General features: G+C 49.2%; 2 protein-coding genes across 5 annotated transcripts in view; both read left to right on the plus strand.

Annotated features, from left to right (window-relative positions):
* Positions 1-1,047: 1,047 nt before the first annotated feature.
* Positions 1,048-14,820, plus strand: SF3B2 (splicing factor 3b subunit 2). 3 transcript variants are annotated; one of them, XM_081241508.1, is made up of 22 exons: positions 1,048-1,214; positions 1,374-1,423; positions 1,699-1,776; positions 2,564-2,812; positions 3,013-3,063; positions 4,190-4,307; positions 5,010-5,110; positions 5,462-5,558; positions 5,724-5,815; positions 6,204-6,419; positions 6,570-6,707; positions 7,028-7,108; positions 7,315-7,542; positions 8,365-8,514; positions 9,157-9,246; positions 9,359-9,466; positions 10,456-10,563; positions 10,874-11,016; positions 11,108-11,209; positions 13,841-13,940; positions 14,045-14,230; positions 14,571-14,820. In XM_081241508.1, exons 1-22 carry the CDS (start codon positions 1,082-1,084, stop codon positions 14,640-14,642), a joined length of 2,691 nt encoding a protein of 896 aa, XP_081097634.1. In that variant the 5' UTR covers positions 1,048-1,081; the 3' UTR covers positions 14,643-14,820. The 3 variants fall into 3 exon arrangements, with proteins under 3 accessions (XP_081097634.1, XP_081097636.1, XP_081097635.1); XM_081241510.1 differs by having other exon boundaries at positions 3,016-3,063; XM_081241509.1 differs by having other exon boundaries at positions 1,377-1,423.
* A 1,483-nt stretch (positions 14,821-16,303) lies between these two features.
* The window catches only part of PACS1 (phosphofurin acidic cluster sorting protein 1), a 147,925-nt gene continuing 140,787 nt past the window's right edge, over positions 16,304-23,441 (plus strand). Inside the window, exon 1 of one of the 2 annotated variants that reach the window (XM_081238800.1) lies at positions 16,304-16,859. In XM_081238800.1, coding sequence (XP_081094926.1) covers positions 16,513-16,859 — 347 coding nt within the window. In that variant the 5' untranslated portion in view covers positions 16,304-16,512. The remainder of the gene's footprint in view (positions 16,860-23,441) is intronic. The other variant, XM_081238801.1, reaches the window with a different exon arrangement.

A 23,441-nucleotide genomic window follows, 5' to 3' on the forward strand; every position in this document is an offset into this window, starting at 1 on the left:
AGGGTCAGCTGCAATGGTAGGCTGGTGGGGATGAGGGAAGAAAAGGTCCTGAGTTTATTTTCTTTATTTATTTATTTTGGCTGCGCCGTGAGGCCTGTGGGGTCTGTCTTAGTTCCCTGACCAGGGATGGAACCCCAGCCCCGCAGTGAAAGCACTGAGTCCTTGTCACTGGACAGCCAGGGAATCCCCTGAGTTATTTTCAAGACTAAAAAAGACCCAAATCCTGTAGCCAGAAAGACTGTTACATTTGCTTTTTTCTTTTTTTCCCAGTAATAATTTATTGAACGCCTCCTTAACGCCAGGTACTGCGAGCCAGTAAAAACTCCTGTCTTGGGGTTGGAAGTGCGGAGAAAGGGCAAGAAAGAATTCAGAACAAATGGTGGAGGTTTCGACGTGTTATGGGCACTCCAGGGCAGGAAAGGCGGGAGACAGCTTAGAGGAGATGACATTTGAGCTGGCCAGGAAGGTGGAAAAAGGGGCTTTAGTGTGGCCCTTCCCCCAGGTCGGCAGCTGGAGCTCAGCCGGGAGGGCCCACTTCGCTCCCGGCCCCGATCCCCTTTCAGCCCATTCATCCATGCCTGGGCCGGGGGTGGGCGGGCAGACAATCAGACACTGTTTTATCACAGGCATCGGCTGCAACCTCCCGCTTGGCGCCCACAGCGCGCGGCCGCCGGGGGAACGAGTCCCCCCGGAACGTAAGCGTCCGGGCCTCTCACGCCCGACCAGGGAGTCGGGCCGCAAGGCGGGAGGTCAGTGCTGCGGCCGGTGAGACGCTGAAAGCACGCTCTCCAGGCAGGTCCATCTTTCCCCGCAGCCCCGCCCCGGCTCCGGCCCCCAGTGTTCCCGGGGCCGTGGCCGGCCACCGTCCTCCCCTCCCGGCTTTTGACCCGCAGAGACCGTGACCTGCGCACTACAACTCCCAGAAGGCTTCGCGACCAGGCCGCTTAGGACCATTGGAGAACGGCACGGGGTGGGCCCTAATCGGAAACTAACAACGCTCGAACGCTGCCGGAAGTTCCGGGAGTGGGCTGGGAGGCTGGCCCGAGCTTCCGGGTTGGTCGCGCGCCTTCCTGCGGCTAAGATGGCGGCCGAGCATCCCGAGCCCCCTAAAGGAGAGTTGCAGCTGCCGCCGCCGCCGCCCCCTGGGCACTATGGTGCCTGGGCTGCCCAGGAGCTTCAGGCCAAATTAGCGGAGATCGGAGCTCCGATCCAGGGTGAGGAGCACGGGAGGTCAAGAGCGGGAAAGTGCAGGCCTGCGGGGAAGCGGAGCTGGTTACCCCGGAGACTCGGGGGCGGGGGTGGAGGCTGGCCGCGGGGGCCTGACTTGGGCCTGCTCCGCCTGACCTACCCCATTGATCCTGTGCTTTGCCCAGCAGGGAGTCGCGAGGAGCTGGTGGAGCGGCTGCAGACCTACACCCGCCAGGTAAGTGTTGGTGGCGGGACATCAGGGTAGGCCGAGCTTTTCGAGGAGGCATTAATGATCCCTCACAACTCGGTCTTCGTTCTTAACGTATCTCGGTACAGCAAGTGGGGTCTTGCTCTTTTTGCCTCTTCTTGCCTGCTCAGATATATCGGTCCTCCTAAGAGCCCAGTCCGAGCTCCGGCAGACAGGCGCTGGGTAAATTTTGTTGAACAGAGCGAATGTTGTTCAGTGGAAGAGCCCCTTTTGGGCTGACTCAGAGTCCTTCTCTTTCTCAGACTGGCATCGTCCTGAATCGGCCCGTTCTGAGAGGTGAAGATGGGGACAAAGCTGCTCCCCCTCCTATGTCAGCTCAGGTAAGGAGGTTGTCCGGCTTGATAAGATCCGTTTCTACTCACAGTAGCCCATCCTCTCACAGGGAATGTACGGGGGGGATGCAACTAGCCGATTGGGCAGGGAGGTACTGTGATGACAGAATTGGGAACTCTTCAGTTCTCCCTTGGTCCTGATCCTTGCCTCTTTGCTCGGTGTCAGGTCCTCCAAACACTGCATGTCATTTAAGATTCAGTTTAAATATCCGGAAGCCTGAGTTACTCCTCCCCCAGTGGAACGGAATCACCCTCTTCTCTGCCCTCCCAGCACACAGTTGCCATGTTATTCAGTGAGAAACTAGGGCTTACTCCCTGATTTGATTTCATACTCTCTATATTTAGTGAGTCCTTGGGGGCACACTGGCTCCAACTCCGCTCAACTTCCGTGTCTTTTCTGATCCAGGATTTGACTCTCTTTCTTTAGAGCAGTGGCTCTGACTTGGGGTCCAGGGACTTCTATGTGTGGGATGAGAAGTTCTTAGATGGCCTTTTGAGGTGTCCCTGAATCTCCTGAAATTGTATGCAAAGTCTGTGTTCGTGATATTTTTCTGGAGAGCAAGTTGATAGCTTCCGTTAGTTGGTGCCCCAGAGTTAACATTGCTATAGAGTATTCTCGATATCCCTGATATTGCTGTAGAGTATTCTTTTCCCGAGTGCAAGAATTATGCGTCATTTGACTTCACATCCCAGCACCTGGCTTATAGCAGTTCCCCCAGCAAATGTCTGCAGTTAGATAAATGCTGCCTAGTTAACGGTCTTATTTTCCCCACAGCTCTCTGGGATTCCCATGCCACCTCCCCCCATGGGACTCCCTCCTCTGCAACCTCCTCCGCCACCCCCACCACCCCCACCCGGCCTTGGCCTTGGCTTTCCTATGGCAGTTGGACCCCGCCCACCAAACCTGGGGCCCCCTCCTCCTCTCCGGGGGATCGAGCCTGTGGCGCTGTCAGAGGAAGACCGGCTAAAGCTGGCGCAGCAGCAGGCGGCGTTGCTGATGCAGCAGGAGGAGCGTGCCAAGCAGGTAGGGCAGGTGGCAGCCTGAGCCTGGGTCCCATCAGGGTCCCGAGAGGGGAGTGGAGCCTCAGAGAGAGCCAAAACTTCTGGGAAGGTCTGAACCAAAGACTTGGGCCCTAGGCTGGAAGAGGATGCCAGGAAGCAGAGTTGTGGCAGACTTGGCCTGTGGGGTATTGGTGCCGATATGAGCTTGTTTTCTTTTTTAAGCAGGGAGATCATTCACTGAAGGAACATGAACTTTTGGAGCAGCAGAAGCGGGTAATGCCTCCCTCATCCTAACCTTTGACCTCAGGGTCCAATTCGTTGTCTGTCACTTCTAGTGCTTAGTGTCTAAAACGAGAAGTACCATTCAAGTTTTCCATGGAGGGAATTCCCTGGCGGTTCAGTGGTTAGGACTCTGCGCTTCCACTGCTGGGGGCCTGGGTTTGATCCCTGGTGAGGGAACTAAGATCCTGCAAGCCGCATGGTATGGCCACAAAAAAAAAAAAAAAAAAAAAAGTTTTCCATGGAGGTTACCTCATCCTCATCTAAGTTCCAGTAGCTCCCAAATAATTCTCTCTTTCATGTAGCCCAAGGGTTGGTAAACTGTGGAGTACAGCCTGTTTTTGTATGGCCTGTGATGTAAGAATGGTTTTTATATTTTTGAAGGATCGTTAAAAAAAAAAAACAAAAAACGGAGAATACACAACAGAGTCTGTACAGACAGTCTGAAAAGGCTAAAATGTTTACTGACTGGCCCATTACAGAAAAGGTTTCCTGACCCCTACTAGTCTTACATGATATCATTTGAGGTACATTGGAGAGAACTCTGGGCTAATTTAGTCATTTGTATCAGATTTAGTTTAAACGTGATGGCTCTGAGTCAGGGAATGATACATGAGACATTCAGCCACAGAGATGCATTATATCAGTTGTTACCCCATAGGTTACTCAGGAGTATTAGAAAATAAGCATTAACAGCAACAAATATGGAAGTATTTACAGAGTACTGTCTTTGCCCAGATTGTGCTAGACCTTGAGGGGTGGGTACAAGAAAAGAATTCAGTGTTCCTTAGAAATAACTTAATCTCTTGGGGAAGAAAAATCTTGTTAAAAAACAGAAGGTAGTGTTTATTAAGTATTAAATTCTCTGTTAGGAACCAGAAGTTTCCCAGGGTTTTTATTGGTTTCATCTCCAGGGGTTTTCTTTTGTGGTGAGAGGGCTCCTTCACTTGGATCAATAGCCTGGAAGTGTGGGTGTGGCAAGGATGTCAGAACACGGGTGGTACCTGATTAATCAGTTCTCCCTGGGCCAGTTACCTGGCTGAAAGGCTGCATTTGCCAGGGGCTGCCTGCCCAACAGATTTCTAAAGCGGTGCCTCCAACTCCTACTTCCCTCTCGTAGGCAGCTGTGTTACTGGAGCAGGAACGGCAGCAGGAGATTGCCAAGATGGGCACGCCAGTCCCTCGGCCCCCACAAGACATGGGCCAAATTGGTGTTCGCACTCCTCTGGGTCCTCGAGGTAAGACCGTGGAAATGGAAGGGAAGGGCAAGGAAGACGATGACAGTTTTTAACTTTGGTATATATCACGTTAAAAAAGTGCACATATCTTAAGTGTACAGTTCAGTGAATTTTCACAAACTGAATACATCCGTACAACTAGCACTTGGACCAAGAACCAAAACTACCAGCACCCTAGTAGCCCTGCACCCTTCTAGCCACCCCCTCTCCCAAGGGTAACCATTACCCTGACTTTGAAGCAAGGAAGGTAATTTTTATTTTTTAATTTTTTTTTCAAATCATTCTTTTTAAAAAATTTTATTTTATTTTTGGCTGCATTGGGCCTTCATTGATGTGCACGGGCTTTCTCTAGTTGCGGCGAGCAGGGGCTACTCTTCTTTGCGGTGCGCAGGCTTCTCATTGCGTTGGTTTCTCTTTGTTGTGGAGCACGGGCTCTAGGCACGTGGGCTTCAGTAGTTGTGGCATGTGGGCTCAGTAGTTGTGGTTCGCGGGCTCTAGTGCACAGGCTCAGTAGTTGTGGCACACAGGCTTACTTGCTCTGCGGCATGTGGGATCTTCCTGGACCAGGGCTCGAACCCGTGTCCCCTGCACTGGCAGGCGGATTCCCAACCACTGAGCCGCCAGGGAAGCCCCAAGGAAGGTAATTTTTAAAATGTGTGATTTGTCTTTTCTGACTTGAGATTTTGTTTTTTCTCCTCTCAGTGGCTGCTCCAGTGGGTCCCACTCCCACTGTCCTGCCTATGGGGGCCCCTGTTCCTCGGCCTCGTGGTCCCCCACCACCTCCTGGAGATGAGAACAGAGAGGTGAGATTGCTGATTTCCTCCGAGGGACAGGAGAATGTGTTTTAGAAGGGGACTGTTTCTGGATTTTTTGAGAAGGATTCCAGAGAAGATGGAAGAACTTCTGGGGGTGGGGGGAGCCACATTTACTTAAAACATACTTAGGTAGGGCAGGAAGTAGGGTCTGGGAGACGTTTCTGGGGTAGGGTTCTGGGCTTCACTTTGAGGGATGCTGAGGGATGGTTGAATTCAGTTGGTGTTGTCCCCTATCTGCTGTTCCCAACACCTGGCCAGCAGACTTTCGAGTACAAGAGGTAGGAGTCGGAGGAAAGAGGGCACCGTGATCACCCCCTCTGCCTGGGTTGTCTCTGGCAGATGGATGACCCCTCTGTGGGCCCCAAGATCCCCCAGGCTTTGGAAAAGATCCTGCAGCTAAAGGAGAGCCGCCAGGAAGAGATGAACTCTCAGCAGGGTGAGCGTGTCACCGTGTCCCGAGGGCTGCAGGGACAGAACCTGCAGAGCTGAAGTCAAGTTTGCTTCCCTCCTCCCTCCCCCGAGGAGGATTTGAGAGAGAAACTGGCTCTTGGTAAAGAGGGGTTACCGCGAAGAGACTGATGGCCTCCTTCCTCCCTTACAGAGGAAGAGGAAATGGAGGCAGATACTCGCTCATCCCTGGGCCACTCGGCGTCAGAGACTGAGGAGGACACAGTGTCCATATCTAAAAAAGAGGTAACGGATGGAGCTGGGTCTGGAGGGGATGTCAGAGAGAGGGTTTGGGCCCTAAAATAACTCCTATTCTAAGTGTTCAATAAGCAGTAGCTGCTGTCTCGTGCCAGTTCTTTGTCCAAAGTGTCTTACAGGTATTTTTTATTCAATTGACTAAATCCTTTGAGTTCTGGGTATGATGCATGCTTCCATTTTAGAACTGAAATAACTGAGGTTCTGAGAGATGCAGTAATGTACTCAGAGGCACACAGCTTGAGAGGGGTAGAACTTTGTGGTCTGACGTCAAGGCCTCTTTTCTCAGTCACTTGGGGAAATGGGGTGAGGTTAGGGGTTGGGAGGCAAGCATGGTGCTTGGATTCCCTGACCCAGTTGGTTTTCCACGTTTTGGCAGAAAAACCGGAAGCGCCGGAACCGAAAGAAGAAGAAAAAGCCCCAGCGGGTGCGGGGGGCATCATCTGAGAGCTCTGGGGACCGAGACAAAGAGTCAAGCCGCTCCCGTGTCTCTGACTCCCCAGCAGCTGATGTGGAAATTGAGTACGTGACTGAAGAGCCTGAAATCTATGAGCCCAACTTCATCTTCTTCAAGAGGATTTTTGAGGCTTTCAAGGTACGAGGAGGAGCGCACCCGGCAGGGGCAGAGCCTGCAGCGTGGGGCAGGGACGGGGCAGGCGGGGTGAGGAGGGCACCTCTTCAGTGCCAGGTTCAGGAACCGGGGAGGGGCCCAGGGCTGGGGTTTCCATGCTGTCTGCCTCCTCAGCTCACTGATGACGTGAAGAAGGAGAAGGAGAAGGAGCCAGAGAAACTTGACAAACTGGAGAACTCTGCGGCCCCCAAGAAGAAGGGCTTTGAGGAGGAGCACAAGGACAGCGACGACGACACCAGTGATGACGAACAGGTGAGGCCCACGCTCTCCTGTTGGGGAAACAAGGACTCTGGGGACGAGTAGCTGAGATGCGTCCAGCGAGGGACCGTGGTGAACTCTTGCAGGGGAGAAGTCCTTTGGTGGCTTTAGTTTCAGGGTAAGCTGGGCGGTCTGATTCACACCTCAGAATCCTGCTCACAAGAGATGATTGTTCTGAGACTTCCCTGGTGGTCCAGTGGTTAGGACTCCACACTTCCACTGCAGGGGGCACGGGTTCGATCCCATGTTGGGGAAGTAAGATCCTGCAAGCCGTGCAGCGAGGCCAAGAAAAAGAAAAAAATGTCCTGTTCTAGGAAAAGAAGCCAGAAGCCCCCAAGCTGTCCAAGAAGAAGCTGCGCCGAATGAATCGCTTCACTGTGGCTGAACTCAAGCAGGTGAGCGCTGAGACGCTCCATCAGGGCCTGGAGCCCAGCTGGGAGAGCACAGGAGGAGCTCCCAGAACCCCACAGGGGGTTTGCTCTTGGGGTGGGGAGGAGGGCTTTGAAGGAGGCCCGGGACGGGCCCTTTGAGGAAGAGAAAGCAAGCAAGGTTTAGATTGAGAAGTTCAGGCTTTCCAGAGGGATGCTGCTGTGTTTTCCAGCTTGTGGCTCGGCCCGACGTTGTGGAGATGCATGACGTGACTGCGCAGGACCCCAAGCTCTTGGTTCACCTCAAGGCCACTCGGAATTCTGTGCCCGTGCCTCGCCACTGGTGTTTTAAGCGCAAGTACCTGCAGGGCAAACGAGGCATTGAGAAGCCCCCCTTCGAGCTACCCGACTTCATCAAACGCACGGGCATCCAGGAGATGCGGGAGGCCCTGCAGGAGAAGGTGAGGGCCTGGCTGGGGTTCAGATCTGCCCTGGGGGATCCACATCCTTAGCAGCAACCGGCTTCAAAATTGCAGCTGGCTCCCAAAACCCACCTATACATTAATTGTCTGATTATTTATTCTTCAGTTTAGAAGTCAGCACTGCATGTCACACATGGCGGGGAGGGCAGGAGGGGAAGGACATCTCACGAAAGGCAGACCTCACCTGTATGCTCAGAGCTCGCTCTCTTGCCCCCGCTGAGACTTCCGGTTCTGTGTGGTTCGGTTTGCCCCTTTGTCTCCTTGTCCCCCTGCCTGCACGTTGCCGGCTCTCTCATTTGCATACGGTGACTCTTCCCTCTGCAGGTTGCTGCGTCTGTAGTTCTCTGCCCCCTGTGTGAACCTGATGTACTTGTGGCTAGAAATGTATGGTGGTTGTGTAACTTCTTGAATTTAAAATTTTTAATTAAACACTCTCATTAGGTAATAGTTGCATGTAGTGCAGAAATTCAGGAGGTACCAAAGCGCATGGTGAAAACTGCCTCCCAGTTAGATTCTAGTCACCTAGCTCTCTGCAGAGGCAACTGATGAGCTCAGTCTCTTGATCAGATGGCTTAAAAAATATTTGACCTAGATGGCTGAGGCTGATTTCATATGTTACATCTATTTTGTTCAGCGTGGATCATGTAATTCTGAGGGGCTTGAGCAGGAAGGATTTTGGTGACTTCAGGAATGAGGCAAATGAGGCTTCACTCTGTCTCTTTTGGGAGTGGGGATTTAGACCTGCCAAGAGTTGAACTTGGTGAATACCTTTTATGGTGTGTCTTCTGCCATTCTCCACAGGAAGAACAGAAAACCATGAAGTCAAAAATGCGCGAGAAGGTTCGGCCCAAGATGGGGAAGATCGACATTGACTACCAGAAACTGCATGATGCCTTCTTCAAGTGGCAGACCAAGCCAAAGCTGACCATCCACGGGGACCTGTACTATGAGGTCCGGGAGGGGGTGGGGAGGCCAGGCTGGGCCTTTGGTCATGGCTGTGTAACTCTGGGTCAGAAGGGGTTTGGAAGCTGGAAATGGGTACAGGGCCCCTCTCCTCAGCCTTAGAGTTTGGAATGAGGTGGTTTTCTGAAAGAGAGATGCAGACTATGTCTTTAAGGTGATCACTGTTTATTGTGGGTGGTTCAGGAACAGAGGGGCCAAGGGCAGATGCTTTTAGGAAACGTTTAGTATTGAGGGTAGGAGAAAAGTATTTTTTTTTCTGGTGCTTGAAATAATTAATCACCATGATACCATGCAATTTTTGAAGTGGAAGGACCTTGGAGATCATCTTCTCGAACGTCCTCATTTAGCAGATGAGAAAGCCTGTCCTTAGATTTGGCCACGTTCTCATAGCGGGTTAGTGACTGCACTGGGAGTCTTGCCTTTCTCCCTACTTCCTGGCCTTTATTCCTTTCCCTACTCTAGCCAGGGAAAGAAGTGATGAGAATCAGAGTGGGAACTGGGTAGCCCTCAGTGGGACTTTGTGTCTGATGTGGATTCGGACATCTCGTCTTTGTTCTCATGTCCTCTTGCAATTGACCTCCCAGCGTGTGTCTGGTGTCCACAATACAGCATGCTTGGCTTTTTCCTCAGGGGAAGGAGTTTGAGACACGACTGAAGGAGAAGAAGCCAGGAGATCTGTCTGATGAGCTGAGGATTTCCTTGGGGATGCCAGTAGGACCAGTGAGTGCCAGTTATCTGACTGGGAAAGCAGAGAGGGGGTTGGGAATTGGGGCAGGAGAGAGACAAAGGGATAGGGTTGGGCAGATGGCATCCTGTCCTCTTTTTCCTGCAGAATGCCCACAAGGTCCCTCCCCCGTGGCTGATTGCCATGCAGCGATATGGACCACCCCCGTCGTACCCCAACCTGAAAATCCCTGGGCTGAACTCGCCTATCCCCGAGGTGAGCACTGTCCTTTCTTTCATTCTTAGCTGGCTCTACTTTTTTTTTTTGCGGTACGCGGGCCTCTCACTGTTGTGGCATCTCCCGTTGTGGAGCACAGGCTCCGGACGCGCAGGCTCAGCGGCCATGGCTCACGGGCCTAGCTGCTCTGCGGCATGTGGGATCTTCCCGGACCGGGGCACGAACCCGTGTCCCCTGCATCAGCAGGCGGACTCTCAACCACTGCGCCACCAGGGAAGCCCTGGCTCTACTTTTAAACTAGAGGATGATTTTCTTTTCCCTTTTCTCATTCTACCGTGTGTCCTTTTTTTTTTTTTTTTAAAGGAGTAAAATGGTTTTTGTTTTAAAAAAAAATCTGAGATGCTTGTCATAAATTGGTCAATCAGAATTGACAAGTACAAAGATGAAGACATCATCACGCACATTTCACCACTCAGAAATAACCAAATTCGGTATCTGGTGAATGTGTTTCCAGATAATCTCTCTGATATTATCAGAGAGATAGACAGATATAATTTTATCTCAGGAATGGCATTGAACTTATTTTTATTTAAAAAAATTTTTTAAAGAAAGATTTATTAAAGTGAAAAAGAAGTAATTGTTAAACTTCAGATAAAAATTTCTGTCCCTTAAGAGTAATAGATTCTAAAAGCTTACCAAAGTTAGGAAAAATCAGTAAGAAGTTGGACTCATGTTTTTTAAAGTGTATGTTTCAGTTTCAGATAGCATGGACTCTGCCACAAAGGCTGAAATTATTAGCACGCGTTCTGCTCCCATCTCCCCATCCTATTACCTCCAGATTTTTGTTGTTTACTACTTTTGCTTTGTAATGCTTTATAAGATTTAATTCTTCTCTGAAATCATAATCTCCAGAGTTCCCAGGTGTTAGTTCTTTGGAGTTAGTACTTTGGAGCATGACTTTTCTTTAGGGCTTCAGTGTTTCTTTTGGAGCATAGGAGTGGAACTGACTTGCTTTTCCTGCCTTGCAGAGCTGTTCCTTTGGGTACCATGCTGGTGGCTGGGGCAAACCCCCAGTAGATGAGACCGGGAAACCCCTCTACGGGGATGTGTTTGGAACCAATGCTGCTGAATTTCAGGTATGGGCCATGGCTGGCAAGCTTGGTCTTAGTTAAGGTCATGAAGTTCAGAGATAGTTGGTTTATAGCTTCATTAGCAGAGAGCTGTGTGTTCTGAAGTTTCAGAGCTGTGTGTTCTGAAGTTTCAGAGTCTGAAAAAGGGACATATGTTTTCCTGAGATGTAATGCAAGCTCCCCACTAGCATATGAGCTCTCTGTGGGTAGGGATTATTGTCTTTTTGTTTACTCTCATAGCCCTCTGTTTATAACCGCCTGACACATAATAGGTATATAGTAAACATTTGTTGAATGAATGAGTGGTGTCTTTCAGACCAAGACTGAGGAAGAAGAGATTGATCGGACCCCTTGGGGGGAGCTGGAGCCATCTGATGAAGAGTCTTCAGAAGAAGAGGAAGAGGAAGAAAGTGATGAAGATAAGCCAGATGAGACGGGCTTCATTACCCCTGCAGACAGGTGGGGGAAGCAGAGAGTCTGCATCTCTGAAGTGGTATGTCTGTCTTTGGGGGCCTTGTCTTTACTCCAGAGCTTGTTCCTCTCTTCACAGTGGCCTCATCACTCCTGGAGGGTTCTCATCAGTGCCAGCTGGAATGGAGACCCCTGAACTCATTGAACTGAGGAAGAAGAAGATTGAGGAGGCGATGGATGGGTGAGGGAACTAGGGAGGGCTGAGAGGGGAGGATTTTCAGCCTCTAGGTGGACTGGCTGACTTTTTGTCTCCCGGCCCCCCTGCCCCGCCTTTTTCTTTTTAAACAATTATTGAACACTAGCTCTGTGCCAGGCACTGCTCTAGGCACTGGGATATCTGCAGTGAAAAAGTCAGGCGAGGTAAATAAGTGATCAGAGAACAAGATAACTTCAGATGTGGATAAGACGTGTAGCAAAGGAAACTGAGTAATAGGATGTAGAGGGATTTGGGTGGTGGGGAGGCCTTTGGGAAGGCTTATGGAGGAAGAGGTATTTGGGCTGAGAGCTGGGGCAGAAAGAACTGTAGGAGCAAGTAAAAGAACACTGGAGATGATAATAGACAATTCTTATTAGTTAAATCTCTCTAAAAGATAATTGACCACTTAAACAAAAATAATAACCATGTAGTAGCCTTCCTTTTGGAAAGATACAGGATTCTAGGTTGACAGTGTTTTTTTCTTTCATTACTTTAAAGATGTTGATTCAGTGTCTTCTTTCTTGCATCATTTCTGACAGGAAATCTGTCATCATCCTTCCTTTGTTCCTCTGTGCATTTGTGCCATTTTTCTCTGGCTGCTTTTAAGATTTTCTTTTTATCACTGTTTTGAACAGATTATGACATGCAGTGTAGTACAGCATGTTAGTGTAGTTTTCTTCGTATTTCTTTCTTTTTTAAAAATGGTTTGGTGGGTTTTTTTTCCTTCTTTTTCTGGCCATGCTGCATGGCTTGCAGGATCTTAGTTCCCCAACCTTGTGAAAGCCAGGAGTGAAAGCAGTGAAAGTGGCAAGTCCTAACCACTGGACTGCCAGGGAAGTCCCATCTTTGTGTTTCTTTACTTGGGGTTTGTTAAGCATCTGGAATCTGTGCCTTTATAGTTTTTATTAATTTTGGAAAAATTCTGGCCATTATTTCTCCAAATATTTTTTTCTGTTCCCTTCTCTTTCTCCTCTCCTTTGGGAACTCCAATTATACATCTATTAGATTTCTTGAAGTTGACCTACAGCTCACTGATGCTCTGTTCATTTAAAAAATTTCTCATTTCTCTTTTTATTTTATTTTAGAAGTTTTCTATTCCTATGTCTTCAAGTTTGCTAATATTTTTTCCACTATTTCTAATCTGACATTAATCCCATCCAGTGTAGTTTTCATCTCTAGAAGTACAATTTGGGTCTTTTTATATCTCCTGTGTCTCTTATTTGACTTTTGAACATATGGAATCCAATTATAATAACATTTTAATGTACTTGCCTGCTAATGCTAACATCTGTGCCAGTTCTGTGTTGATTTAAGTGGATTGATTGTTTTCCTCATTGAAGATTGTATTTTCATGCTTCTTTGCATGCCTGGTAATTTTTGATTGGATGCCAGACTTTGTGAAATGTACCTTGTCAGGTCCAGAATACTTTCATAGTCCTATAAATCTGCTTTAGTTTTGTTCAAGGTTACAGTTAAGGTACTTGGAAACAGTTTGATTCTTTCAGGTCTTGCTTTTCAGGTTCATTAGGCAGGACTGAAGCAGTGCTCAGTCCTCTTCACTAGTGAGGCACAAGACCCTATACTCTATCCAGTATCCTGTTAATCAGGAGGTTTTTCAGTCTGGCTAGTGGGACGAGGTACTATTCCCAGTCCCGTGTGAAGAGCAGGCACGTATGATACCACTAATGCTTCCGGGAGGTTCTTTCCCTGGCCTTGGTAGTCTCCTCCCACACAGTACTCACCTGAGAACTTGAGGGGATTCTCTGTAGGTCTCTTGAGTTCTCGAGTCTCTGCTGCTTTCTCTTCTCCAGTTCTCTGTCCTGTGATCTCTAGTCGCCTTAGTCTCCCTGCACTTTCAGCTTCACCCCTTCAACTCCTAGAGTCCTCTGGGCTCTACAGGAGTTCCCCTCCTTATTCTGTAGCCTGGAAACTCTCAGTGCAGTAGGATGGACAATTGAAGGAATCACCTCATTTGTTGCCTGTCTCTCAGGAATCACTGTCCTTTGTTGCTTCGTGTCCAGTGACTTGAAAACCACTGTTTCATATATTTTGCCCATTTTTTGATAGTTTCAGTGGGAGGGTCAATCTGGCCCCTATTACTCCTTATCCAGAAGCAGGAGTCTCAAGTTTTGAGGAAGAAAAAGAAAGAAGGGTATTGGGGCTAGACTGTAGTGAGCAGGGATTAAGTACGGGACCAGATGATGAACCCTATAGGTCATGGTAAAGAGTTTGGGTTTATTCAAACAATGATCAGAAGCCTCAAAGGGTTTTGAGCAAAGGAGTGACAGGATGTGAATTCAGTTTTTCTTTCTGGCTGCTTTGTGAGAATAGATTTTCACCTCTTCCAGGGGGAGGGGTGGGGATGAAGTCATGGTCTGGGTTGGTATTGGTAGATTTGCTGTTGTATTTCAAGTAGCATTCTTGAAATAGGTGGCACTTCTTCCTCCCATGGGTCTCCATGACTTGCAGAGGCAGCTTGGGCAGAATTTTTCCCCTGGGTATCTTGGAACCTCGCTGGGGAGCTCGGTGGGGATGCTGCCCTTACTCCTTTTGCTGTCCCTCCTGGAGACCCTTTTATCCTTTGCTTTTTGGGCTTGACCCCCTCGTCCTTTGCAGAAGTGAGACGCCTCAGCTGTTCACCGTGTTGCCGGAGAAGAGAACGGCCACTGTTGGGGGGGCCATGATGGGATCAACCCACATCTATGACATGTCCACGGTGAGCACTTGGAGGACACCGCTTTTGGTTGCTGGGAAGGGGGGCAGGAGCTAGGGCTTCTGAGCTTCCCTTTGGAGATGACAAGGCTCTGATTCCTTTTCCAGGTTATGAGCCGGAAGGGCCCAGCCCCTGAGCTGCAAGGTGTGGAAGTGGCCCTGGCACCCGAAGAGTTGGAGCTGGATCCCATGGCCATGACCCAGAAGTATGAGGAGCACGTGCGGGAGCAGCAGGCACAAGTGGAGAAGGAAGACTTCAGTGACATGGTGGCCGAGCACGCGGCCAAGCAGAAGGTGGGCGCACACAACGGAGCCTGGCTTCGTGAGAGCCAGGGACCAGGGCCGCCTCTCTCAGTGGGCTGGTGTCCTCTAGTGGTGAGAGGAGGGAGGACGCAGTCAGTGCCTGCTGCCCTGAGCTTCCTTGGGGTTGGGAACCTAGGAATCCTCCAGTGGGCTGCCCTCTTTAAGAATGATGAAACAGGCACAGGAAGGGGAGGGAACTCATCCAATCTGAGAATTCCAGTTTCAGTACTTTTTCCACAGATGTATGTGGCTCTGTCAGGCTGCCCACCCTTTGTTTTGGGGATCAGACGATTGTTTAACCTGTTGTAACCTGTTTCTTTCTCTCCTACAGCAAAAGAAACGGAAAGCTCAGCCCCAGGACAGCCGTGGGGGCAGCAAGAAATACAAGGAGTTCAAATTTTAGGTCCCCTCCCACACCTGGTCCTCCTTTCGGCCCTTTGCCTGGACACCTGGGCTTCTTCACATATGGGTCCCCAAGAGCCAGCTCTCCTGCTCTTCCCAGGGGCTTGTTATTTCATGTTCTTATTTTAGACCTGTTTTGTAAATAAAGCTGTTTCCCAAGGAAAGAGATGAATATGTAACACTGCTGGTCCTCCTTCATCTTGTTTTAGTCCCCTCCTGCAAAAGAATGGAAACAGCCATTTTCTACAACCTGAAGTTGCTCCAGTGGCTGGGGGCAGGCACTTGGATCAGATGTTGCAGTTGAGACTGGTGATGAAGCTAAAGCCACACTGAGATTGTGTGTTTTACCACTGCCTGCTTTTGTAGGAAGGCTCTGGGGGAAGGACCTCCAGGTCTGGTTTGACCTTACTGGTGTGTCCTTGGGGACTAAAAATAGCCAGCTTAACGCCCTGGCTGGGCTGAGGAAGTACAGTGGGCTTGGGAAGTAGGCCAGGTCAGGCCTTCCTAATAGACCTTGCGGCCAAGAGTCCAAGTCATTACATGGGAGACAGCACAGCTCAAAGTCTGTATAGGTTGTCCTGAGTCCATGTGAGCCCCTGGGTGGTTTCATCAACCAGTCTCCAGGTTTTGGTGGGCGGGGGCTGCTTTCCAGGTTCTAGTCCCCCTGTCCTGGGAGGTCTTTCTGACAGGCTAGACTACGTTGGACCAATGGTTCCAACAGGCGTTTGCCAAGCATTGGGGAGGGAAGTCACATATTGCTGCCGTACCACTGATGCTGGTCCAAGTCCACCATCTGGGGTGCCTGCGTGCAGGAGGCTTCGAGATGGTTTCTGGAGCCGGGAGTGTGGGTGACTCCAGGGAGGATGAGGCAGTTGAGTAAGGCCTCGGGAGGAGTAGGATTTTAGAAATTTAGTAAGTGACGAAGCAGAAAAACATCCCAAGTAGAAGAAATTGAGGGTTGAGATGGCTTGGGACTGTGATGGTTCTTTGTGGGAGGGGGACATTAGGGGCAGAAAATAGGTGGTTGGCTCCAGATGGGTCAGGGCTTAACTTCAGATTCACCCGTGCCAAAGGCCTTCTGAACTCCAGGTCCTTGAGCCCTTGCCCACACTGGGGAGAAGCGGGGCGGAAACTGCCGGGCCCACAGGCGCCCAGTCGGCCGCTGGGTCTCCATCGCTCCCTCCGCTGGTCGTGACGGCGAAGAAGCCCCGGGGCCGCAGGGCGGGGGCCAGGGCGGAGGTCGGAAAGCGGGCTTGGGTGGGCAGCGGGTTGGGCCTCTGGTCCACAGACCCGAGAGGGCCGAGGCGCGCTCCCGCGGTAGCCCCCTCCGGTCCGGGGCCGCGCCCCGGAAAAGCGAGGTTTCCGCTGGCTCGGCTGCCGCCGTGGAAAGGACGACGCGAGAGAGGAAGGGGGGACAGCTGGCTGCCACCAGGCCGCGAACTTAAGGAGATGATCCGGCCGAGGGCGCCAATCGCTGAACCCTCTCCTGAAGAGCGAGGGGCGCGCACGCCCACAGGCCCGCCCGGGGCGCGAGCGCAAGCGCGAGCGCGGCCCCGGCCCCGCCCCTCGGCGCTGGGTGGGGCGGGCGCGGGCCAGGCCTCCCCGCCCCCTCCCCGGGCACGCCCACCTAGGGCTTTGGCGGCGCGAGCCGCAACTGGCAGCGGCGGGCGAGCGCGAGGACCGCGCGCCGCGAGGCCCCGCGCGTGCGTGCAGTCTCTCGCTCGCGCGCTCTGGCGGGCGGGCTGAACAGACGAGTCGAGCCCCCGCCGCCGCCGCCGCCGCCGCCGCCGCGACCGCCGGAGAAGCCTCGGCGTCCGCTCGGCGTCGCCTGATTCCCGTAACCCCCGTGCCTCCCTGCCCCCGGCCGGGCCATGGCGGAACGTGGAGGGGCGGGCGGTGGTCCCGGAGGCGCCGGGGGCGGCAGTGGCCAGCGGGGCTCTGGGGTCGCCCAGTCCCCGCCTCAGCAGCCACCGCCGCAGCAGCTGCCGCAGCAGCCGACGCCCCCCAAGCTGGCCCAGGCCACCTCGTCGTCCTCATCCACCTCGGCGGCGGCCGCCTCCTCCTCGTCCTCGTCCACCTCCACCTCCATGGCCGTCGCGGTGGCCTCGGGCTCTGCGACTCCCGGCGGCCCGGGGCCAGGCCGCACCCCCGCCCCCGTGCAGATGAACCTGTACGCCACCTGGGAGGTGGACCGGAGCTCGTCCAGCTGCGTGCCCAGGTGAGCGGCGGGTGGGGGGGACCGGGCCCTCGGGGGTCGCCCAGCCGGGTCTGTGACAGGCCCCCGCCTTCCTCCCCGTCCCATCGCCCAAGGGGGCACCCCGACCCTAGATTCTCTTTGGCTGCTTTGCCGCCGGGCCTGGCTCCTGCCCGGCCTCCCGGGACTCCTCCCGAGGGGACCCCGCCCTCTCCTGGCATCCCCACCTTATGTCTGGGGCCGGGGCCACCCTCTTCCCCTCCCTGAGCTGGGCCTTCTGGACTCTCAGCCCTGGGCCTCCTCTTGTTGATCTGACCGAATCCGGCCTTCCTGTCAGTTTCCCCGTGAAAGTCACAGACTCCTCCCGGCCTTGCCAGCTCCCGTGGGCTGTACCTACGTTACATAGATGTGGTATGGATCTCTTTAGATATTATTATTTCCCAGTATACTCGGCACGTGTCAAACTCGGTTGTCACCTTCTGCCAGGTAAAGCCGGTATAGTAACCCTTGGCGCTTCTAGTTTGTCTTTAACACACATGTTCATTTGTACTCCAAATACACACATTCTGTCCCGGCCTCTACGTCTTGTAAAAGTCCTATTTAATGTGTCTTCAAGTGTATTTTTCATCCTCTGCTCCCTCCTCACCCCCCCAGTAACTGGTCACAACTTCTAGCCCTGCAGGGCTACATAAAATTACTGCCTGTTCCTAAATTCAGTCCATTCCTCTGTCTGTTGGAACCATCTGGGGACTTTCCTTCCATTGGTAAAATATACCTGAGTTTGGGATATTTTCTGTTTCTGTTTTGGCAAGGCAGTCTTTCTCAAACTCTTTGGGGACAGTGTGCAACATCCTACAGTTTACTCCTTGAATAGACACCGTGAAGCTGGTTTCACCCAGGAAGCCCAGAGAAGTGCCTGGAGGTGGTCTTTTTTGTCACTTGTAAACTGAGTTGATTCTGTTGTCTTGGAGTCTGGCTGGCTCCTTACTCTGTCAGCCCTGTCTTGGGCAGATGGACGTGTAAGTGGGGTTGGGGAGCATTGTCTGGTTCCATCTTCAACTCTTTATTTCTCTCCATGCCTCCCCCTTTATTTTGAATTGTTTCATGCATGCAAAATTATATATGTCCTGGAAAGGATTGTAAATCAAAATGACAAGAAGTACATCTCTGTACTTGACTCAGCTTGAGAAAGAGCATTACAGTTGTGTTGAAGCCCTCGGGGTGCCACTTCCTGGTCACATCCTCTTCTTCCCCCTACAAAGGTAAACATTATTCTGAATTGTGTGTCTATCATCTCCCTGTCTTATAAAATTAGTTTTACTGACATATGTGCATCTCTAAGCTATGTTTTTTAGTTGTGGATGTTTTTGGAAGTTTATATAAATGCTATCATACTGTATGTGTTCTGTGGCCTATTTGTGTGTGTGTGTGTGTGTGTTTAAACTCAACGTTAAGTTCGTGAGAATCATCAGTGTTGTATGGTGGCTCTAAATATTTTCACTAATGGGTAGAATTTCATTGTATGAATATATCATAAAGCTCCTTTTGATGAACATTTGGGTCATTTCCTGTTTGTTAATACAAACAGTAATGCTGTAAATATTTTTGTCCAGGACTCTTGGTGCTCCTTGCAGAAGTTTCTTTAGGATGTCTTTATATGTAGGGGTGGAATTGCTGTTTGAGAGATACACGTCTGGAACATTTTTAGATAATGCTGACTTGTTTTCCATTAGCCCCCCTCTACTCTTCGTGTCCCTTGTGTTTCAGCGTTCACTTCACTAATTTATACTTTCTTTTTTCTCTGTCCTTTCTTCAGGGTAATCAGGAGCCACATTAGTTTAGTTAGGTTTGGCCAGTACCCTAACACACACCAGACGCCACTGGGAGTGTAGTATGTGGTGGTTTTCCTCTCTTGGTCCTAAGCAGGCCTGCCTTTCTCTTTCTGTACAGGCCCATCTATAGTTGAAGTATTCTCATCTACTTCTTTCAAACATAAAAGCGCTGGGTCCTTTCCTCCATGGGTCCAGTGTTAGTAATGCATGCTTGCCTGTTCTTCCGTCACCTCTATCACTGTTTGACTGGTGACATTTGGACAGCTGCCTTCTCTAGCTTGTTAGATCAGAAAGGCATGAGCCTACTGGCAAGAAGCTGCTGTGCAACCGAGGGGGATAAATAAAATCCCTGATTGCTCTTGATTTCCAGTCTGTCCCTATTGGTCACTGAAAGGTCCACACAATAAATTATTAGCCAAAGAAACAGCCAGGCATCCTGATCAAATCAGTAATTGTTACGTTGACTTGGTGTGAGAGCCTTAGACTGTCTTGTTGTTTTCACCTGCAGGGAGCATGCAGGTCTGTCATGTCTACCAACCAATCTTTGGGATTGTCAGCTGTCCTGCTCTGACTTTTTTTTTAACCGGCACCCTTGTGCCTCCCAGCTCTTTGTGGAACACTTGTGCTCTTTGGAGCAGGCTGTTTTATCTGCAGGATGGAAAATAACACCCTGTGGGGAGAAAATGGCCTGCTATTGGCCCTTCCAGTGATTAGAGTCATCCAGTTAATTTGAGGTCTCCTTAGTATGCTTGTTCACATTGTCTGGAATGTATTGGCAGCGAGCACTCTGTATACAGCACGCTGAATATCGTCTAGGATTAACATTCTTGTCTTGTGTAACTCAAATGAGACACAGATGTATGATTTGTATGCACTTGAGAAATGCACGCATGATTGTATGATCTAAGGTTGGATATGTATAAAATGTCCTGGGATTCAGTCTTGTGAAATTGTCATCCTCTTCCTAGTGCAGAGAAGCGAGTTGAAAAGTCGAGTGTTAGGAAGGTCATGCTCCTTTTGTTGATCCCTGTAGAAATATAATTTACTTTTGGAAAAAAAAATGTTTTCCTTTATTAGATGTTTAAATATAGTTGTTGTTTCTCAGGTATGTACTCTGCTCTGTCTTAACAGCTACTAAATTCTCTCAGAATCCATAGTATTTTTTTTTTTTACTTTTTATGAATGAAGAGCATACCTATAGTTGGCTTTAAAATAACTAAATTGTTCTTTTCATTGCCATTTTTACCAGCATTTTTTTAAAATAAAAAGATGTTTTTTTTCCTGATAGTAGATTTTTATTCTCACAAGGAATTTCAAAATTTTAACTGAAATATAATTTAACTGAAATATAATTGACATACAATATTATGTTGGTTTAATTTGCATTTGATTTGACATTTGCATACATTATGAAATGATCACCACGACAAGTCTAGTAACCATCTGTCTCCACACAAAGTTATTACAGTATTATTGACCATATCCCTATGCTGTACATTACATCCCTATGGCTTAAAATAAAAAGATCAATACACGTCCATGATTAGAAATTCAGGCAGTACAGAAAGGTGGAAATGGTAAAGGAAAGCCCCAGCCCTGTGTCTCTTCTCACTCCCCAGAGGTAATCATTGTAAAATACAGTTGGCTGTTGAGATTCTGTCACCAGCAGGTAGGTCTGTTACAGTTCCATTATGAAATTCACAGCTTTGGAAGTTGATGCTGTTTTCCCTCCACACTAAGGAGTGCTCCCTGGTCTGTGGTCCAGAGTATGGACAGTGGTGTGGCGCTGTCGTAAGTACCAGGTGGCAAGATGCTTGACGTTAAAGGCAGGGTTTTAGAGTATCATTGACCCTTTCTCTTTGGTCTTTGTATGGTGACATTTCCCCTGATGTTCTTTTCTCTTTTTGAGTTGCTTAAGTAGGAGAGACTGAAAAATTATTCAATTTCCTAAGTGTACAAAATTTCCTCAGGGGTGTAAAACTGACAGGAGACAAAATGTGCTCTGCTGTATCACCCACTAACTGTATCACATTTGTCTTTGAGTACAGAGCACATTTGGGTATCCTTATCTCTGTGCTTAGGGAAGGAGTTCAGTGGTTATCAGTCACATTTCTCCTTTAGACCACATTTGGAAAAAAAAGGGGGAGGTGACCATGGCCAAGTTTGTGTGACTGTCCTGCAATAGAAGTGTTAATTTCATGAAGGCACTTGAGGCCAGTTACCCCTCTAACCATGAAAGCACTGGGCAAGCCAGGATGTATTGCTGTATGTGCTTCCTGTGTGCTAGGGCAAACTCTCCCACACCTTAGCGTTTTCATCCATTGATTGGGAATACTTTTACTTACTATCCATTCCAAAATGTGGGTGAAATAAATATAAAATAGGACCTATAGATCTACAGGAGAAAGTACTTCTTAAATGATAGATGTAAGGTAAATGTAATTGATCAAATAAGAGAGAGCTGTTGAACTTTCTTTTATTTCCCTAGCATTAAAAGTCTTGGAAGCAGGGCTCCCCTGGTGGCGCAGTGGTTGAGAGTCCGCCTGCCGATGCAGGGGACACGGGTTCGTGCCCCGGTCCGGGAAGATCCCACGTGCCGCGGAGCGGCCGGGCCCATGAGCCATGGCCGCTAAGCCTGCGCGTCTGGAGCCTGTGCTCCGCAACGGGAGAGGCCACAACAGTGAGAGGCCCGCATACCGCAAAAAAAAAAAGTCTTGGAAGCATATTTGTATCTTAGAAGATTTGAATTTCACATTGTGCGTGTTGTAATAGAATATGCTCTCTATCGGAGTAATACAATCCACCGTCCCTGTGGAAGCTCAGATTCCTTAAGTCAGAAAGAGAATGACTTTCACAGAGTCTGTCTTACATGTATTGATTTACAGATCTTTTGGACACATTAGTGGTTATGTGATTTCCTTTTAAGCTAGATTTCCAATTTCTTAGCTGAGCCAATAAGCTGCCACTGTTATTAAGGTTGGTGCCGTCTCTGTGTGCACCAGGGAGGTGCAAGCCAGAAAGTGTTTGGGCTGTGTCTTTTCACTGCTTCACCCCAGGAGGCTTGTCCTGTTTTGGCCGGGACTTGAAGGCTCAGTGGGTCCTCTGAAATTTGGAGTTGGCTTGGCTTGGACCTGTGGTGTCACATTCTGGGAGTACTTTGGGAATCCAGGGAAGCTGTGGGAATGATTGCAAGAGTTGGTCTTTTTCCAGTGTGAGTTTGGAGTGGTATTAAGGGCTCTTGAGAAAAAACAGAGTTTGAAGTTGGCCTTAAAATGTCTTTCGGAGCCCACTGGGCTGGAATTGAGCAAGACGGTTTGGTTCTAGATTGGCGAGCCCTGACGCAGTCCTCCTTTCTCCAGGCCTAATTAAAGGAATAACCAGCATAACTTCAGAGGACTTTAGGGAACCAATGTGTGTGCCTGGGCACCAACTCTGGAGTCATTCACAGGGCAGTTATCTGATTAGAAAGCCTGCTGGACCTGCTTTCCCTTTTATGTTATTACAAACCAGAGAATAGCTGTAGTCACAGCTTAGGGAGCTGCTTAGGCAGACACGTGCCTGGCCTCTACCTTGGGTAGCGCAGTAGAGAAGGCCAGTAAATGATGATGTATTGTTGCTGAGCTTTTATATCTTCTAGAAAACAGTTACTTAAAACATTTTGTTTGACGTTCAATTATGTCTTAAGATCATAGGCCATTTCATCTTTTAAAGCTCTGCTGTTCAATACAGTAGCCACTAGCCACATGTGACTGTTTAAATATTAATTAAAATTGAATGAAATTTAAAATTCTCTTCCTTAGTTGCACTGGCCACATTTCATTTCACACCAGTCACGTGTGGCTGGTGGCTGCCATATTGGACAGGGCAGATCTAGAACATTTCCAGGACCACAGAAAGTTCTGTTAGATAACACTGTTTTAGAGAGAACATTGCCTAAGTGTGGGCATTTCTCGTATTAATATTTATGGCTTCTCCTTATTTGTTTAATTAGACTGAGTACTCAGTCTGTCCTCTTCCAGGTTATTTTAAAATGTCCCCTTTCTTCGCTATTCCAAGGGCCCATTAGTTTTCTTTTGTTAGTTTTCCCCCTTTAAGTGTTGTTACCTTCTAGTCTGTTCACTTCCTCCTGGAGGGAATTAGCTTCCTGGTGCTTCCCTGTCATTCGTTTCTCACAATTTTAGGTCTTAGTCAATATCTACAGAGAAAACTGTCTGGAGGCGTTAACTCCAAAATGGTTTTGGATGGTAGGATTATGTGTGATACTAATTTTTGTCCTTGTGTATTTTTTGGTGATTTCCAGACTTTCTGTAACAGACATGTATTACAGAAAAGACCAGTAAATGTTGTTTTAAAAAAATATATTTAGGGACTTCCCTGGTGGCGCAGTGGTTAAGACTCTACCCTCCCAATGCAGGGAGCCTGGGTTCGATCCCTGGTCAGGGAACTAGATCTCACATGCATCCCACCTGCTGCAACTAAGACCCAGTGCAACCAAATAAATGAGTAAATATTTAAATATATATATATATATATATATTTAAAGATGCGTATCAACTCTTCTCGGTTGTATACGTACCTCAAAGGAGGGAACCTTACAAATTTTATATCACTATAAAGATGTAAAAAAATAGGATTTATTGAATGGATGAAGACATTGGGGGGAGCTGAGGTTTCACTCCACTCACCTTCCTTTCTTGGTTCTAGAGTTGCTTGTTCATCTTTATTGATAGCAAAAATGGTGACTGGAGAATGCTGTAGCCTGTTGCCCACCTCA

This window comes from Mesoplodon bidens (assembly GCF_964165515.1).
Source record: "Mesoplodon bidens genome assembly, chromosome: 7".
In the NCBI taxonomy this organism is placed as follows: Eukaryota; Metazoa; Chordata; class Mammalia; order Artiodactyla; family Ziphiidae; genus Mesoplodon; species Mesoplodon bidens.